General features: G+C 47.8%; 1 protein-coding gene across 2 annotated transcripts in view; it reads right to left on the bottom strand.

Moving 5' to 3' along the window:
* Nucleotides 1-13,124, bottom strand: part of DDHD1 (DDHD domain containing 1) — a 60,433-nt gene extending 47,309 nt beyond the window's left edge. For both annotated transcript variants that reach the window (XM_088538945.1, XM_088538940.1), the window contains exon 1: nucleotides 12,488-13,124. In XM_088538945.1, coding sequence (XP_088395071.1) covers nucleotides 12,488-13,124 — 637 coding nt within the window. The remainder of the gene's footprint in view (nucleotides 1-12,487) is intronic.
* Nucleotides 13,125-18,951: the final 5,827 nt, after the last annotated feature.

Below are 18,951 nucleotides of genomic sequence, written 5' to 3' on the forward strand. Positions count from 1 at the left end.
CCGCAGCGAAAGTAACAGCCAAAAATCTCCAAAGCAATTTCAAAAAGACAACCAGACAAGACGCCACGGTTCCTGCAGCCCTAGGAACGACAGCAACCCCCGAGCCCTGCTCCTTTGCAGCAGCAGGATGATCTGATCGGAGAACAAAAGGACTTGGATCCTCAAGGGGCATGGTTATTTCATGGGAATAAATCCAAATATATCAGGAGAACAAAAAAGTCTGAATGGCTTTAAACTGCAAAAGCTCATTGCTACAAACAACGCGGAAGTTCAATTGGCTATGAAAATTTTGACTGGTTTTGGAGTCCGCATCCCACCAGGGAAGCACGAAACAGGGATTCGAGGCTTCTTGGAATGAAAACGTTAACTGCAGTGATGCAAATCATCACCATACAGAGCGCTGCATGAGGAGCAACAAATGAACGTAAACAGCGGTGTCTTATCAGGCACTCGGCTCAGACTGCAGGAGGAGGTTCCACCTGCCAGATATCCGCGTCTTTCCATGGAATGACCACACTGATCCTGCCGCTCCGCTCTGCAACAAAGCGCTGCCTGTGGCAAGCGCCGAGCGCGCGAGCGGGCACAGAGGAGCCCGTTGTGGCCGAAGCGATGGGACAGTCGTGTCGGATGTTAATCCTTGCTGGGAAAATCTGCAATTCTTTAATTCCTGCCTAAGCGTTCTGACAAGGCTCCATTCACTGAATCCATTAAAAGATGTTTTTCTGTTGTTAAAAGCTGCCATGTGAATACTATTTTATACTCCCAGCCAAACGAGTACAAGACACCTCTTTTCAATTGTGAAGGGCTTCAAAGTTTTCACATTGGAGTCTCCACCTACACATTCCTAGAACTCTACACATAGTTACAAGAAACATTTTCAGGCTCTTTTTGCCCGAGATAAACTTTCCCATAGCAGTGCTTTACAAAAGTAGTGCTCAACAGCAGCTCTCAAAGAATAGATGGGCAAGTGCCTCTCCCAGAAAGGCTCAGGCAGCAAATATTGGCATGCTTGAAACATGAAATATATATATATATATATAAATCTTTACAGAGTGGTTGAATTTGGGAATAAACTAATAATGTACCAGGCTGCAGGGCTGGAAAGGGCATTTATCTGGAAAACCTGTCACCTATAAACCACTTCGAAATCCAAGACAGATTATTATGGAGCTTTGCTTTTGGAGTAGGGCCTGGAATTATGAACAGAGTAATTTGTTTTTTTAAAAATTCCAGCTGAGGGATTTTAGGGAAGCCCTGGAGTTGCTCCCTGGCACCTTTAGGCTCGTGCATGTGGCGCCTGCAGCCACAGACCTCGGATCCACAAACTCACCTGATTTTCCAACCCGACCGTTGATCACCAAGAGCCCTCGAGAGAAAACCCCCCTGGACCAGGAAGCAAGGAAATGACGTTTCCTTCTACCAGAGAGCGGTTTGGTTGGAAAAACAAACCAAAAACACACACGCAAAACCACGGAATTCAGTCTTTCAGGTAAGAAATGATCACATTTGAAATTGCAGTGTTGGGGGGAAGAAATATTTCGTGTTAATTCCCTTAGAGAAGGTCCAGTAAAGTGGAGAGAACAACTTTCCATTTGTATGCGCGTTCTGCAGCTTTGAAAACCAAAGAGAGCTAGATCAGAAGCATGTGAGGCTGGAATTCAGTTCAGGCTAAATTCTTAATTACAAGTATCATGATGATGACCCACAAATGCCCCAAACAATCATAATCCTCCAACTCCAAAAGCCAGCAGCATTGCGCTCGCAAAGCAGAGGCTCTGTGCTAGGGGTGAGCCACTACCCTGAGCAAGGACATACGAGCAAGGTGGGAGGACACACAGTGTTCGGAGTCACACCTCTGCAAACTGAATTCCTGCTTTTCTGTCCCACTTGGGATATAAAGGTCCTTTCCCTTAAAAGATACTTATGTGATTCATTCAGTGATCTTGCTCCATACAGCTCCATTTAGCACCCAACTTCAATCACTTCTGTCCACCTTCAGTAAATTCCTCCATGTCCCAAATATTCACAGGTGATTTTGGGAAGCTTAAGCTGAACACTTTCATTTATTTTTGCATTAAGAACAAATGAACCGTAGGTATTTCTATCATATTGTAATTTAACTTTAGTGTGTATGCGGTGGGAAAGAGAAAAGAGAATTTCAAATTTATCAGATGGTAAAGCATTATTTATCAGATGGTAAAGCATTATTTATCAGATGGTAAAGCATCATTTATCTTTGTCCTGATCCCTGGGAAATGATTTGCTTTGACTTCTTTAGTGCCTTAAGAATTACACCACATAATCTGCAGTTGGCAGTGCTTCAGGTTGAAGATACCAGTATGTTTGGCTGGTTATACATTGGCATGGTGTATTTACACAACACTTGCTAAATATATCTGAATGGCAAAGATTAGAAGCTGAGGAAAAGCACTTTATTATTCATACATATTTTAAACTTTTTTTCCTCTAAAAGTGGTAAGTGATTTAGACTGCTACAAAGGATTATGATTTATACAAAAAAAAGCCTTTTTTTCCTGAAAAGCCAAGTAATTAATTACAAGTGCTGTAATTAGTGACATGAAAATACAAAAATACGAGCAATTTGTGTTATGGTAATCACCCAAATCCTCTGAACTATGAAAATGAAGCTAAAATAAAAAAAATCATGCAATCCATAGTACACTTGCAGCAATTTATATAGGTATATCCCAAACACTCTGTTTTGGTGAAGGTCTTTGTATGATATGCATTGCATATCACAGCCTTTGATGTGTCAAAAGACTTCAATAACTACAAATTGCATTAAAAAAATCTGCAAAGTGCTTTAAAACACATACTAAAAAGTATTAACTGAGCTGAATTTGCCTCCATTTTTCCTCCTGAGTTACTGCCTGAACACTATTATCTGCTTCCTGCCACCACATTGATTCTTGGGTATATTAAAATAGCACGTGCCTAAGCACACACAACTACTGCAAAATAGTGCAAATAGAGCTTGAATAAGAGGCCAGAAAGAAATATATTTCAGAAATATCAACAGAAACCAGAATGCAATGTGGAAGAGGCATGAAGAGAATAAAATAATGAGTGACAGTCACTCAGCTTTCATTTCATTGCCTCAAAACAAAGGTCTTGGCCAGATGGCTTCATGGCAAAGTTAAGGCCGTCATAGCAGTGTCTGCTCTTCAGACTCCAAAAACCTATAATCCTTAACCCACAAATGAGATATGATAGGTTAGTATAACATTTAAAAACCCCCAAATTTAAAGACTATGTTTTGCTCTAACTGTAAAACTCAGTTTTCCTAATACTCCAAGCTCAAAGTGGAGAACTTGAACAAGAAAAAGATGTTCACAAAACGCAGTCAGCTTGATGCGGGCTGCCTGCATTTAGTGCACTAATACCTGTTCCTTAAACTTGGCTTCACTATTACTGTGTGCAGGGCACAAAGATAATATCTGCGGAAGCTGAAGGTGACGGAGGCTACGGGAAGGTGACATCTAAGGCTGAAGGCTATTTAAATAACAAGCAATCGTGCTCACATGTGTGTCAAAGTGAAGAAAAACCCAGCTTGCTAGAAAGGCAAGAAGTGGCTTCAGTGCAGAAATGCTGCTAAGAAGTGCTGGACCTTGTGTGTCCTGGAAACTGCAAGGCACACAAGAAGCTGAACATTGGTCTGAACCACTGAAATACAAACATTTCAGAGTAACATTAAAGACAGCCACATAGGTTTTTAAAAATTTGCTATCCATTGCTATTGTATGAAGCCTAAAATTATAGTTTGGGGAACTGAACTGCTGCATGGCCCGTAGGATTTTTCGCCAGCGCAGGCAGGTTAAGTATCATGACCAGTACTACTCAAACTCTGTATTACCTCGAGTCTGACTCACCCAACAGCTATCACCACCACTACTGCTACAGGAATAACGATTTGCAGGTTCTATTTTTGCCAAAGCAAATGCTCAGAGCACAGTTTGCACGAGACAATGTCTGTTTTCTTGCTTAGTTTCCTTACAGATGGGCTCGTAGACCCTCCTGAAAGCACAGAAAAAAAAAATGAGGACAGGGAGCTTCATCATGGGACGAGATGGTGACAGAACCTGAGAATGGAACTGCACTTTATTGTCAGTGGCAGGATCATGCATAGGGAGGTGAAAGGAGGTTATAATGAAATAACCAGAAGTTCCTTATTTCACTTCAGCTAGGTATCATACCACGCTTCCTCTATGGCTTGGAGTCCTATAGTTTTCTAGCTATTCACCACTGAGTTATTTCAGAATAGAGTAGGTTGGTGGTATTTAAATAAATGGACCCATTCCTTAATCACTGCCCAAATGACCTTCCTTTGGGTGAATGCAAGCACAAGCAAACTGTTCTATTCTTTTGGAAGTAACAATGTAACCTGAAGAGGAGCTCAAGGGTGAAATCCTGGCCACAGAAAAGCTAAAAAGAGTCATATAACCTTACAGAGACAGAATTTTATTCAGTTTCCTAGACCGAGAGAGTTGTTTCATTCACTGAGTTGTAAAGAACACTATTTTGCTGCTCCATGAAATGACTCTAAGCTGCTTTACTGAATTCCAAAATTGCAGGTAGAATTTACTTGAGTTTAACTGAAACAAAATGCAAATTCACCCTGATCAACAGAAGGAATTCTCTTCCCAAACAGACTGATCTACACTGCAGCTACAAGCTGTGAATATAGAGGAAATCCCACAGAATGAGAAAGCTTTCAAAGTTACTCCTCATAACAGCTATGGGTTTAAGTCCAGAACTTCATTTTTAGTAATTTCTTGTCAATTAGTTTACCAAATTTCAATACCATAGCTCAATTACATACATAAAACTGAAATTCACACCACTCTCGTACAGTAACGATTTTGAAATCGGCTAAACCAGACTGGAAGCCAAAAGTATTTAACTCAGATATTTTCTTGTTGAGATTATAAATTTTGCTAATATTTGTAAAGACTCAACCATCTCTTACTTTTATACAGTTTAAATGAAGACTTTGTGATCCTATCCTGGAGCAAGCTCCCCAGCTCTCACCACCTGGAGACATCCATGTGGGCCACACAGGCCCGGAAAGCTTCCCTCATCCAGGAGAAGCCCTTTTCACACCAAACTACAGGTCACATGGTGGCAAAATTTAGACAGGAATTTAAAAAAATCAAAATAATTGAGTGTTCTTGGCACTTTGCAGTACTTCCAAGTGAAGCACTTCCTCCATCAGCTTCTGCTGGAGCCAAGAGGCTGGAGAAGCAAGTCCCTTGTCTGCTCTTTCCTAATGCGCAAAAGCAGCTTGTGTGCTTTCAAATAGCAACAGGTGAAAGCTAAACTGAAACAAGAAATAAAAAAAGAAAGAAAAGACTGAGCCACATAGGCAAGTGTCTCCTAAAATTTAAGGATGTGCTTCAAGGCCATGGAGAGCCATGGGTTTTTCCAACCATGTTTCAGCTGCAAGTGTGTGAGCTCTCCCAAGAGGCACCCTGTTAAGCAGCTCTCTCCAGTGTCAATACGGGCAGCTTGAGCTAATAGGGTCCAATACGGGATTGTTTTGGAGAAAAATTAAAAGCAGGATTTCTCCTGCGCCTACCTCAAGCTTCCTGCAATCACTAACAAGATGAGAGGAAAGGTTAGTGTGGCCTTGAATACGTTCTACTTCTTCCCTCTTCCTCCTTGGCAGGGATTTTTATGCATTCTCCTTCTAACCCCACTCCTTGCTCTGTCTGTTCATCCCATACCCAGGCTTCCTACAACTTTATCCCATCTTTCACTTTTTTCCCCTCTGTAGTTAATTTTCCTCCATAAAACTGGCATGATTTTTCTCTCTTGCATCTTAAATATCACTGCCTGGGACCTCATTCCTGGAACCCCATACTCAGTCCTCCTTTACTGTGCTATTTACCATTGCTCTCCAACGCTCTTCCCATCCAGCTCTACACCGGACACACTGCTGTGGCTTCAGCTACTTGCAACCCACTAGATTGTACCACAGCAGCGACCCTTTCTCTGGCCAACACTTAAAATCATTACTCCACCTACACCTTTTTCAGTCTTTGGATACCACTGACAGAACTGGTCACGCTTTTTGTTTTAATTTCTCGCTCTCTTGCAGATTTTCGCTCCGTTTAGCCCTTCTGCTTTTATAGTGTCAGCTCTTGCGGGTCCTTCTCACAGCCCCTGCAGTGCCAGGACAGGCTCTGTCCAAGGTCTGGCTTTGCTCTCAGCATCTCCTCTCTGAGCAGCCTCTCCCTCTCTCACACACACACATAAAAATGCACCTCATTCTAATCTACCCCATCACCTTCAAGTTAAATCCCAACCTATTTCTCTGCTCTTGCCAGTCACAGCCAATATTCAAGGCTAAACTCGGTCAGGACACAACTCTCGATCCTCTTCATTTCACGGATGTGTTTTCTCAGTAACAGCAGATAAAACCTCCACGTGCCTGGCACCCAGGAGCAACCCAAACGTTCCCCTCGGCTCTGCCTTGTCCCTCACAAACTGCATCCAGCCCTGGAGTAGAAATAAACTTCACAGCTTCTGCAAGGTAGGAGCTTTCCAAGCCACACAGCTGCTGCAGTTCTCATCCAGGTCTCTTCCCTTCTCTCGCCTGCTCCAGCATCATCTGCCCAAGCTCTGATGGCTCCATCTTGACCTGCTCAGATGGAGTCACAAAGCTGTTGCACAAGAGTTCTTCCTACCTCTCCTTTGCTCTGTATCACCATCATTCAACAGTCCTTGTCCGGGCAGGCCATGTGAAAGGGCAAGCACAGTTCACTTTGGAGTGATTTTGTAATTCTGGTGTCCCTTGACAAACGAGTAGATTCATTTTGCTTAAATAACGCTTACAAATCACAAAAATAAAAGCATAACCTCAAAGGCACATCCAAACAAGACACACACAGCTCCCACCCGCTCTAGGAAAGAATCCTTGAAGTCACAAATATTCTTTGCTTAAATCAGGAAAGGTACCAGAGACCATAATCTTAACAGAACATATGTACCAACAAACTTATTTTGTGATTTGATACACAGAGCACCATGAATCTAGAATGATTTCATCAACATGTGCTAGGCCTTCTGGTCAGGAACGAGTTGGCTGAAAGCAAACTACAAGATGCTTTTGGAAGGAAAGTAGCATTGACAGACAGAAAAGTAAAACCCAGGAAAGACTTTAAGTAGCACAAGTACTTGCCTTGTAAACTAGCAGGATGCATTTGCATTATATTGTATTTTATTTGCAAATATTCACCCTTCGATCAGAAAGTCTGCTGCATAAAGGAACAGTCTCAGCCATACTCCAAGACTTGCCAACGCTGCACAAGTAACACCCTGTGCATACTATAAAGCAACAAAAAAGTGCTCTGTTACTAAGGTCTGAAACAAATGCAAGGACAAACTTACTCGAACACTTATTTCCAAAACCTCAACTTTTTATCTTGCTACGTAAATCTGTTTTATTGCCATTTCTATCTCAGAATGCTAACCAAATTTGTACGAAAACTGTAAACTGAAAGTGCAGTCTCGACAGAAGTACCAGACTGGATATAAGCAGCACAGGCAAGAGGTTTGGTGGGATCTGGACCCCAAGGCCTGCCAGTTTGTAAACAGCCAATGCAAAAATTCATATATTCATATATGGGCAGCTGTAGGGAAGGGACGAGCACCCAACGCTCACGCACAGAGCGGACAGCAGAGAGGCACCTCCCAGCTCTCGCCCCTCGGTTTTTAGCGTCAGCGACGCAATCCAAGGAGCCACCAGGTACCACAGGTCTGACCACCATCTCCTACATGAAAACAAGCACAGCAAAATAACTCACCACTGCAAAAGCCTTTTGCAATCACCTGGTGCCAAGCATTAAGCAGGATACTTGAAGGTTTTGCAAGAATCTCGACCAGCCCCAGGTTCAGGAGCTGGTTCAAGTCTCATTTCGTGTCAAGCTTGGTCGGCAGAGGCTTTTCACATGTGCTATCGATGCCTCTTCTTCCAGTACTGGCACTGGGAAATCTCTTGCATTAGAAGCTTAAAGGCAGCTAAAACCATTTCTAAAGCTGCCCAATTCGAGCCCGGGATGCAAATTTTAAAATTTAGACCCAGTGGCACCCTCTCTATCCACAGGTTTTCCCAGCTAAGCTCAGCAGAATCTCTGTTAAATCTGTGCAACAGGGCAACGCTTGTATCTTCAGTCAGGGACGGCCCCAGCAACATAACTTCTGTGCTATACAGCTTCGTGTTTTATTTAATAGACCGTTTAAAGTGCTAGGCAAAACCAAAAACAAATTAAAAACCTTACCAAGCCTGAAAAACAGAAGTGTATTTGTGACTTTTAAAGTTTTTAACATTTTGAAAAGAGTTTCTTAAACCAATGACCTTCCAAACACTACAGAATTCTGATCCACAAGACTAAATAAAGCAATGAGTAGCTTATATTCCTTCAACAGATTAAAGGAAAGGAGAACGTAAGCAGTAGGAATAGTTAAATGTAAAAAATTCATAGCCCTTTATTTTAGAGAGCCCCATTACACCAAAAAAGGAACAATTTCAATAGTTTCCATCCGCCTTATGGATCTACTTTAAGTGTGTATATGTGGAGGTGAAGCATTTTCCTCTTCCCAAAAAGGCAGTACTCCATAGGCTCCCCATATGAATGCAGAAATGTACATTTTGATGTTCTTTCTCCCCATGTGCTCCAAGGTTTTACTGAAATCTCAGTTTTTAAAAGTACTACTGCAAAACAGACAGCAGCCAAGACGAGTGTCCAACACAGGCAGAACTCAAACCGAAGAACATGCTGGCATGAAAGGAAACCATCAGGAAAGTGAGAATTAAGTGTTTTTTTAAGAAAACACTGCAAGAACTCAATGTACATAACCTGACAAAGAGATCAAAAAGGGACAAGCAGCCTAACAATCAAAAAATACCAGACAGAATTAATAGACCCATGGGCCAAATTCATAAATCAGAAGAAAGAGCCACCAAATCCACAGGCTGTGGAATTAACAGACTCGCTCAGGACATCGAAAAGCAGACTGAGCAAAACTATAGAAAAATGGTTGTAAAACAGCCCTCTTCAAGCAGAAGCAGCAAAGACGACTAGATAATCTAACAAGATTCAGACAGGAGACCCACATGTAAAATACTCTTCTTTGTTAGGTCCACAGAAGAAACGGAGATGCCCAGTTTCAAACTGCTCCCTTGTCTGGGAGGCTCACTAAGAATTTTAGTCCTCCTCTGCTGTCTTTGCTAGTTCTGAAGCACTAATTAAATAAATCCCAGAGGTCACAAGGTAAGGATAAAATTCTCAGTAATTAATCTGCTCAAATTGTATCTCAGTCTAATATAAAAATTAAACTCGTGATGAGTTTAAGATGACATGGAGTGAGAAAACATTTCAACAAACAGCAAGGTATAACCAAGACCTTGCTGTCATTTAGACTACATGTTTAATAGCTGAAGATTTGTCAGGGCGCTCAATACTGTAGCTATGAGACAACAGCCTTCCCCGAAATACTGTACATATGTAAAACAGAACAATAAAACTTGGAGGAACAACAGAGACAAGAGCTTCGACCTTTGCTCTGAACCAAAACCATGAATCAGCAGAAGCAGAGCAGTTTCTGTACCCTTAATGTGCATCTCAGCATATTTCAAGCCAGTTGTGCTCACTACACTTCATGCTCCTGTGGTTGGAGAGCAGGATTCCCCTTCCTGCTCTACTGCACCAGCAGCTCCCTCCAGCACCACAGGGAACCGAAGTGGCAGAGATCCTTAGGATCCCAAATCGTGTGCCAGGAGAAGCTAGATCAGGAGGCACTGACAGATCAGTGAAACAGCAAAAGCTTGTCTTAGTCTTGCAGATGAGTGTAGCTGATAATAAAAGATTGAGCCCTCTCTTTAATCAGCTTTGAGGACAGCGGACATCCCCATCCTTAGTCTCCTTGGATCATGGGTTTCTCTCTCGGGCCTAGCACTGCTTCTGGTGCTAGCCTGGCGAATCTTCTTCCAAGCTCCCGAAATCCCCCTGTGTGGCATATGCCAGTATTTGAAACATCTGCTCGTCAGGTTTAATGAGACTGAACCAGTTCCAAAAGAGACACTGCACAGGGTCAAGAAATTAAACCTTTAAGCTGCTGATGAGCACAGCCTCCTGCTGCCATCACCAGGCACAATCCTAGCTCACCTGGCAGCCCCGCTTGCTCACGCTCCTGTCCCCACGCTGCACAGGGACCAGGAGGGACGGCAGCGGTTTCCTCATCCCTTGGGTGACCGGCACCATCTCTTCCCAACATGGCATCTGCACCACGTTCTCGCTGCATGGAATTGAGGGTGAGAAGCAAGAACTACCTCCTCTTTTCCCTTCCGGAGCTCCGGACACACGGACTAAGAGCAGTGCTCCCTTTTCGGCCGTGCTTGCTCCTCCAAGCTCCTACCCGAGTGCCGGGCAAGGATTGGAAAGACCAGACAAAATGTCACACCACAAATGAACTTTACTACCTGGCGCTGGTTTCCGTGGACCTCCCTCCGGCAAGGGAGCTGAGGAAGAACAGGGAAAACAATTGAAAACCCTAAGTTTTCAGCTCTGCCACTCTGAAACAGTTTCCCTTTCTAAACGCCTTCATGGGTCCCAACCCTGCCTCCTGGATCTCAAAATACATAGAAGGGACAAGAACAACCTGCCTGCCCTTCTCCCAGGTCCATGGCCCATGCAAGGACAAAGTCTATGTCTTCTCCTCGCCTATTCCCTAACAGTCTCCTTGTCCTTGAAAGGGGACACAAAGCACATTCCCAAGGACAGATGAGCAGTGGCACAGCTTGTCTGCTCTGTAAGAGCAAATGCTCATGTGTCCAGGAAATACACGGAGAACATTCCCTCCCAAAAAAGGGGAACAGCTCAGGTGTCTGCTTTTTTCTTCTCCATTCTCCATGGTCCTCTCTTCTCTACCAGGGATCCAAGGGGACATCCCCTCTTGGGGACGGGTGGGAGACAAGGGGTGTCACCACCTCATTTTGAAGTTGAGGGGATGAAGTAAATGTACAGTGTCCTTATGTCTCACCCTTCCAACAGAGGTGAGACATCCCAGGTGCCTGTTGTAACCTCTCTGAGTGGAAAGTGGTCCCATTTCAGGCCACCTCCCAGTGAAGGGATGACGATGGTTAGATGAAGCACAGCATGACCGCTTTCCCAGCGGAGACGATGAGGAGAGCAGAGGCAGAAGCCAGACCTCAACCCTCTCATCCAACACGATTCCCCAAAGGAAAGGGATCAGAAGCGACAGGGAGACAAGGCACATACAGCTGCTTGTTTCCAATGTGCTCCTTCTGAAGACAGATGTGCATATTGGAGAAAAGAGGGCATGAAAGTGTTTAATACAAATCTCCCTCACCTTTTCCTTAGGAAATGGGAAGCATAAGTAAGGTTCTCAGTCACCTTCCTTCCCTAGGCACCCATGGATGGGAAGATTCCCCTGGATGTGCACACAGGGGCAAGGAAGAAAGATGCCCAGTTCCCATCTCCGTTGGGCATGTGCAAATGGGTGCCCAATGTCCACGTCCCAAAGGTGTCTGCAGGTGGGACAGGGGTCCCTACTGCCTCCTGCGCCCCCTCTCCAGCGCAGGGGTGGCAGGGGTGCCCATGCCATCTCCCCTACGAGCATGTCTGAGAGGCTGCTGTGCCCTGTGCCCCCTCTTTCCTCACACATCCCTCTGTGTCCCTAAACAGGGAGCGAGGAGCCAGGGACAGCCTGGTTGTCCCCATCCCAGGCGGGCACTGCAAGGTGCCCAAGCCTCCAGGGAAACGGGATTAGCAGGGGGTAAGAGGCAGTGACAAGGAACCCTCCCCACGGAGCCACCCTGTGCCCCGCTCCTGCTCTCGGGACCCTCTCCTGTGGACCGGGGTGGCGGGGACACCCCATGTGGCACATGCAGAGGGGACCCAGCTCCCTTCCCCAGGCCTCAGGGATGTGGGGGGGGTGCCCAAAGCCCCCTGCCCATCCCAGGGCCATGGGTGCAAGGGGGGAGCCTGGTGCCCCCAACCACCCTCTACAGCTGTGCTCCCCCCAGCACACACGAGACCCCCCCCGGCTCCATGCGAGGGGCACCCCACCTCCGTGTGAGGGACATGGGTGCCCCCCGCTCACCGAGCGCCTCCATGCGGGGGGCACCCAGGACCCGGCCCAACCGCAATGCACGAGGGGGCCAGGGGCACCCATGGACCCCCCTGGGCTCCACGTGGGGGGCACCCAAGACCTGGCCCCAACCACAGTGCACGAGGGGGCCAGGGACACCCACGGACCCCCCCGGGCTCCACGTGGGGGGCACCCAGACCCCCTCCAGCCCCATCTCCATGTCAGGGGTGTCACCCATAGCCCCCCAACCCCCCGCGGTGGCTGAGGGTGCCCAACACCCCCCCGGCCCCATCTCCCCAGTCCCCACGCGCGCGGGCAGAACCGCTCCCCGTCCCGCGCCCCCAACCGCACTCACGGTTCCAGTAGACCGGGTAGCACTCGCCGCTCGCCACGTCCACCTCGTAGAGGCCGCTCCGCACGCACACGGGCTCCACGGGCGGCGCGGCGGGCGCCAGCGCGCGGAAGGCCCGCTCGAGGCGCAGCGAGTCGTAGCCGATGAAGGGCTTCCAGCTCTTGCGCTCCTCGCGGTAGAACCAGCGCACCTCCTCGGCGCCCAGCTCGCGCACCACCTCATAGCGCGCCCGCGCCGCGCCGCCCGCCGCCGCCGCCGCCCGCGCCCGCTTCCTCTCCGGCAGCGCGAAGCCGCTGCCGCCGCTCTCGCTGCTCGCCAGCCCCGCGCCCTCGCCCTCGCTGCAGTCGCCGCCGGTGCCCGTGGAGTAGCGCGGCGAGGCGCCCGATTCGGCCGAGTCGAACTCGCCGCCGCCGCCCTCGTCGCTCGGGCTGCGCTCCCGCGCGCCGCCCTCGGGCTCGCCCTCGGAGGACGAGGTGGAGAGCGCGGCGCGGAGCGGCACCGGCCGCGGGCGCTGCTGCTGCTGCTGCCGGCCCGGCTGCTGCTGCGAGCCGCCGCCGCCGCCCTCCGCTCCCTCCTCGCCGCTGGCTTCGCCCGGCAGCTCCCACGCGCCCTGCGGCGAGCCGGGCTCGGGGTAATCCATGGCCCGGCGCCGCCGCCCCCGCGCCGCGCCCGCCCGCCCGGCTCGCGGCTGCCGCAGCCGCCGCCGGCTCCAGGCGAGCGGGGGCGGCGCCGCCGCCGCATCGTCACGCGCGCGGCGCGCCGCCGGCCGGGGGGGCGGGGCCCGCGGGGGGCGGGGCCACGCCCCGGGGCCGCCGCCGTAACGGGCGCGGGGCGCGGGGCGGAGCCTGCGGCCTGGAGGCGGAGCCTGCGGACGGGGGGCGGAGCCTGCGGACGGGGGGCGGGGCCGTCGGTGTGTGAGAGAGTGTGCGAGTGACACCCGCTGTCACAACCTGCGGCCCCTGCGTGTGAGGGCGCCCTCAGAAACACCCCCCGTGGCGCCGTGTGTGTGTGTTGGACACTGTCTATGCGTCTCGGGCTCTCTATGTGTGTGTGAGAGACGCCCCAAAAGGCGGCCCGTGTCTCGAGGGCACCTCCGGAACACAAGCTGTGGCGTGGTGTGTGCGTGAGATGCCCTGAGGCAGAGCTAACAGCCCATGTGTGTGTGTGTGTGTGTGTGTGAAAGAAACCCTCAGGCACAACCTGTGGCCTTGTGTGAGAGGATGCTTGTGAGGCTGATGCCCTCAAAAACACTCCCTGTGGCACCGTATGTGCTTGCGAGAGGCCCTCTGTCAGTGTGTGTGTGTGTGAGACACCCCTACACGTCCCCTCGGACTCTATGTGAGAGACACCCCAAAACACAGCCTGCATCCTGAGGGCATCCCTAGAACACAAGCCGTGGCATTGTGTGTGTACCAGACACCCGGAGACACAGCCAACAGCCCGCATGTACGTGTGTGAGACACCCTGAGACACAGCCTGTGCAGTCCAGCGTGCAGACAGGCCACCCAAAAGACCCTGCACAGCCCAAAGTCTGTGAGAGACACCCCAAAACACAACCTGGTCCTTGCCTGTGTGTGCGACAGGCACCCTCAGACACAACTTACGGCCTCAGCGCCAGTGTGAGGTGTCTGATCCACAACTGGTGGCTTTGTAGGCAGGGGATGGACCCCAAAACACCTCCCGTGGCCCTGTTTGTGGGTAACGTGCTCCAAAAACACCAACTACAGCTCTGTCTGCGAGACACCCTGCAACACAACCCATGGCGCTGCATGTGTGGGAAAGACACCGCTAAAACACCCGTGGGCAGCGTGTCTGTCACCCCCAACACCCCTGCTGTGACTGTGAGAGAGAAACAGCCCCGGGAGGGTGTGGAGATTTGACTGGGCGCGGGGTGGGGGTGCCACAGTCCCCCGCCGGGTGTCAGGAGGGGCCGGTGAGGGCCTGTGGGCGACCACGGCCTCCCTCCCTGCCTCCGAGGAGAGGCCGGCGGCTGTGCGTGGGAGGCTGAAACACACCCGGCTTAGTGGGGTGGGGTCGCCTGTTTACCCCCGCTGCCTTGCAACACACCCAAGCAATACAACGGTCTCCCTACACCCGAAGGGGCGAGGGAGCGGATACCTGCACGTTTATCATGTGTGCGGGTGTGCGTTGCAACGAGCCGGGCAAGGGGCTGCCGGAGACACCCTACAGCCCGCTGGAGGCACGGGGCTGTGAGTGACAACCTTCACCACATACATGTCTACGTGTGTGTGATCCCCATTCCTGATTTACAGCCAAACTCCCTCTCCCAGCCCTACGCATGGGCTGCAAGCAGAAACAGGGTGCTGGTTGCCATCTTCACCCCTCACGATACACTGTCCTATACGGCTACTTTCCACATTTCCCACCTACCGCTCATAGGAATTGGGAATTTTGCCTCCATCCCATGGTCCCCTGGGAGACCTGGAGACACCGGGCATTGCATCTCCCAAACATACAAGTTTGCAGCCTGCTTCCTAGCTCCCCTGTGTCGATGGAGATGGTGTTAAGGCATGGAGAGAGGACAGCTAACGTTGAGACTTCTCCATCTCCTTGTCTGAGATGCACGGACATCCTCCTTATGCTTCATTTCTCACTCTTCTTCTTCTTTTTTAAAATTATTTATTTTGAAATGTCATTTATATGACACCATGAATTCCCATGCAGACTAAGGCCTGTGGACATTGTTTTGCTTGTATCACGAAACCCTCATAGAAGACTTCCATAGGCATATGTAGGCATATATTTCCTATTCTCCAGCATCAGTACAGTTGGGAATTTTGTCAAAAGGAGAGAACAGTCTCCCATGAAGGTGGGAATACGTGTGTCACCCAAAGTGTAATGTGCTGTGAACCATTTCTGAATAGCCTCTGTTTTCATAAATTACTTTAAAAGCGTGGACACAAGAACTGCAGTCTGGATTTTGGCAGCGCCTTCATGAAAAAATGATACCCAGAGATACCTCCTTTATATTTTGCTCAGTTTCTGAAGGTTGCTGTTAGCCCCAGCTGCATGACCGTAATGATGCTGAAGCTGTTTTCGAAGACACAGCTTTTGCTGTTACACTGTGCTGCCTTCCAGGCTACGGAGGCGAGCGGAGAAGCCCGAGCTGCTCTTTGCGGTCACGTCTCTGTCACTCTGCACTGCGCTGAATATCTGCTCCCGAGCACATGACTTTGCACTCACGTGTAGTAAAACCCTTCTCCAACTCAGCTCATTTTATCAAGTGGCCGGGAGTGTTTTTGTCACTCTGAAGTTCTCCTGATAGCGCCCGTCCCCGCAGTCTTTATTTCCAAGAAACACTAGTCCCATCAGGGCAGTTTCAAATATTGTATTTGCTGCTCTCACGGATTGCAAATGATGCAGTCAGTTTGGGTTTTCTTCCAGATCCTAGATGAGATACGATGAATAGCACAAGTCCAAGCACTTGCAGGAGCCCATTAGAAACAGTCTTTATTCATTGATGAATCCTTTATAACAAAGTCATTTCAAGATCTTCCCATTAGCTATTTTTAAATGATTTACTAGGCATTCGTATCGATTCTGTATATATATATTTTCCAAATCTGGATACCATGCAGCACTGAGTCAACACAGTTGCTGCTGTCAGCTGTACCTGTGATTTTATTAAAGAACACAATGAGATTTGTAATTTGAACCATTTCCCATGAAAGCTGTTGACTGCTATTTCAGGACATTCCTCTTCTCCACCTCCTTATTAACTGATACGAACCACTTCATTACCCCCAGGTCAGGCAGGTGTCAACCTAAAATTGCTTGGGTTTACTTCAGTTACCCTTTCTAAAAATTGCCACAACACCAATTTTTTTCCCAGTCCTCTGAATGATTTCTAATCTCTCACATTCCTACTTTATGTGAGAACACTCTTAAGAACCAACTCTTACGATGCTGAAGTGCAAGTCATGTAGACCTGCTGCTTTTAAAGTGTTAGTTGTGCTGTTTAATGTTCTTTTTAAAGTTGCTTGGATAGGAAGCCTTTCATCATCTTTATGTAATGTGGATACAACGTTCAGCTTTGTTCCACATAGAGGCAGGAAATATTTGTCAAGCACTTCTGCTTTTTCATTTTCACAGCTATCCAAATATATTTGAAACACTGAGAAATTGGACTCCACTAAGATATTGTTCATCAATTTAAGCAGAATTCAGAAAAAATCTTTGCTTACAGAAGTGCACTTCTGCAACTTTCTGTACATGGGATGTTTAATTTCCTGGCTCTTTTAGAAAGGATCATTGCTCACATTGGTTAACTGGGTTAAAAATTCCCTTGGGAGAGATTTCGCCTACTGGCAAACATGTTTGTGTTTTCTTTTCCTTGAACACCAGCAATTTTGGTACAGTTCTTATGCCAAGGGCAAATGTGCCTTTCACTACATCTGAGATGTTCTCCCAAGGATACACCTCAATGTTCGCTTTCCTCTGCTGCAGGCAGCAACAAAATACTCCACTAATTCTGAAAGATTATAAATAGGGGCAAAGAGTTGTTTCTGTGATATCAGACACTGTGCCTATCAATGCAGTATCATTAAACTGGTTCTTCTTTCTGTAAAACAACTCCTGGCCCCTTATTTTTCTTCCTGTAAAGGAAGGGGGAATGGGCAAGCCACGCTGAGGGAGCTGCATGCAGTTTTCTAGCCAGGACCCAGTCTTCCTTGGAGGAGCACAAAATATGTCCACATAATGGATTTATTTGCTAAAATAATAAATGAAAAGGGTGTAAAGAAAGAACAATTATTTGGAAGTAAGATGCTGAAGTACAACGTCAAGATTCAGCTTAACCCAGTGGTTTAGCTTTGCTCACATACACATTTTGCAAAAATGCAGAGACAAATCAAAACAAAACAGAAGGAAAATCTGTGGATCCCTATACCCACATGGTGTAGCACTGAGTGGGTGTGTGCCCAGAAGAGCAGGTAGAAGAAGGTATCTCACACAAATGTGGTTTCTCCTGCACCAGAGAGAGCCCTTCGAACTTGGGTGCTTGTCCACACATGGCATTGACCTAGCCCGGCTCCAGTGCTGCCAACAGCTACTCCTCGTGCAGATCATTGGCACCTAAATGTTGTCCTATTTGGGGAAAATTTCCTTCCAGAGCAGTTTTCCAGGAGACTTTTGTTATATGTCCCTTTGTTCTGGGATTGGGGTTGTTCCCAGTGTTGGAGGGGTTGTTACTATTGGTCTTTTTTTCCCTTGATGGAGCTGGTGGCCAGATGGATGCAAATAACATGGAAATGGTGGTTCTTGTGGCATCCTGTAACAGGACCGAGGAAGTGCCAGAAGTTCCACTGACTCCACAGCGTTCCTTTAGTCAAAGGCAGAAATAGCTGGAAAACAAGAATAAGGGCTGGTTACAAGGTGTCGTGTTGGACTCCTGCTCATAGGGATTATAAAGGAACAAATCAAAAACGTCCCCTCACTCATCTAGGAGAAGGTCTGTGTGTAAGGAGGGTTTCATAGTGATAGAGGGGGTGTGTGCTGGAGTTGACAGCTAAAGATCTTGGCTACAACCTTGGATGGGGAATGGAGAAATTTCTGAGCCCTCTGTGCCCTGGTCACAAAATCTCAAGGGTTTCAAACAAATGTGTGTTTTTGTTTTATTTTTCCTTCTCATAATAACACCAGGAAGTGTGGATGGCGTTCCAGGACCTTAGCAACACTTGGCATCAGAAGTGAATCCGAGGTCGCTGTGTGAAATCCTGGCTTTACTGGGTCCTATGTGAGAATTGCCACTGATTTCAGCGGGGCTAAAATCTCATGGTTCATCCTTCCCCCTCCCAAACATTTATTATTGCCAAGTGATTACAATTCATAGGATGCACTTCTGGCTTGAACTTAATATAACTGTTATGCATGACGAATCACAAGAGATACAAAATATAATACCCTAATACTAACAGTACATGCTGTTCTAGGAAAGTATGGTAGCAAAACTGGTCGTTGCATCCTTGACTGGGGCACTGAAGGACATACTTAAGTCCAAGCATGGAAGCAGTAATGGAAATTATTCCTGTAAAATTAGGTACTGCCTTAAATATCTTACTGAAATGGGGTCTGATACGAGAGGGTCTTTAAGCCTGCACATATCTGTGGAGATCACTACTAACACTGCTTCTTGGTAAGGTGATACCCAACAGTAGGTGAGCGACCTTGGATCATCTGATTTAATTGTATCTCCCCATTGGGAATGCTCTTCCGAGTGGTTTTTAGGAGGTAAAAGAGGCTCTTTGCTGGGTGCAGCTGTCGCAGGTGTTGAAAGGCAAAGGCAGGTTGTGGAAAGCTGCAATGTGCAAAGACACATCCCTGTCATCTGCCTGGAGCCGTTTGCCAGTCAGGTGACAGCCAGGACCAGCTGAAATTCCAGCTACAGATATAACACATTGTACTCATTACATGGAAATGCTTTCATCAAAAGCTGCCAATTCCTACAA

This window comes from Tinamus guttatus, unplaced genomic scaffold (genome assembly GCF_059628265.1).
Source record: "Tinamus guttatus ecotype Peru unplaced genomic scaffold, ASM5962826v1 Tinamus_guttatus_pri_ptg000048l, whole genome shotgun sequence".
NCBI classification, from domain to species: Eukaryota; Metazoa; Chordata; class Aves; order Tinamiformes; family Tinamidae; genus Tinamus; species Tinamus guttatus.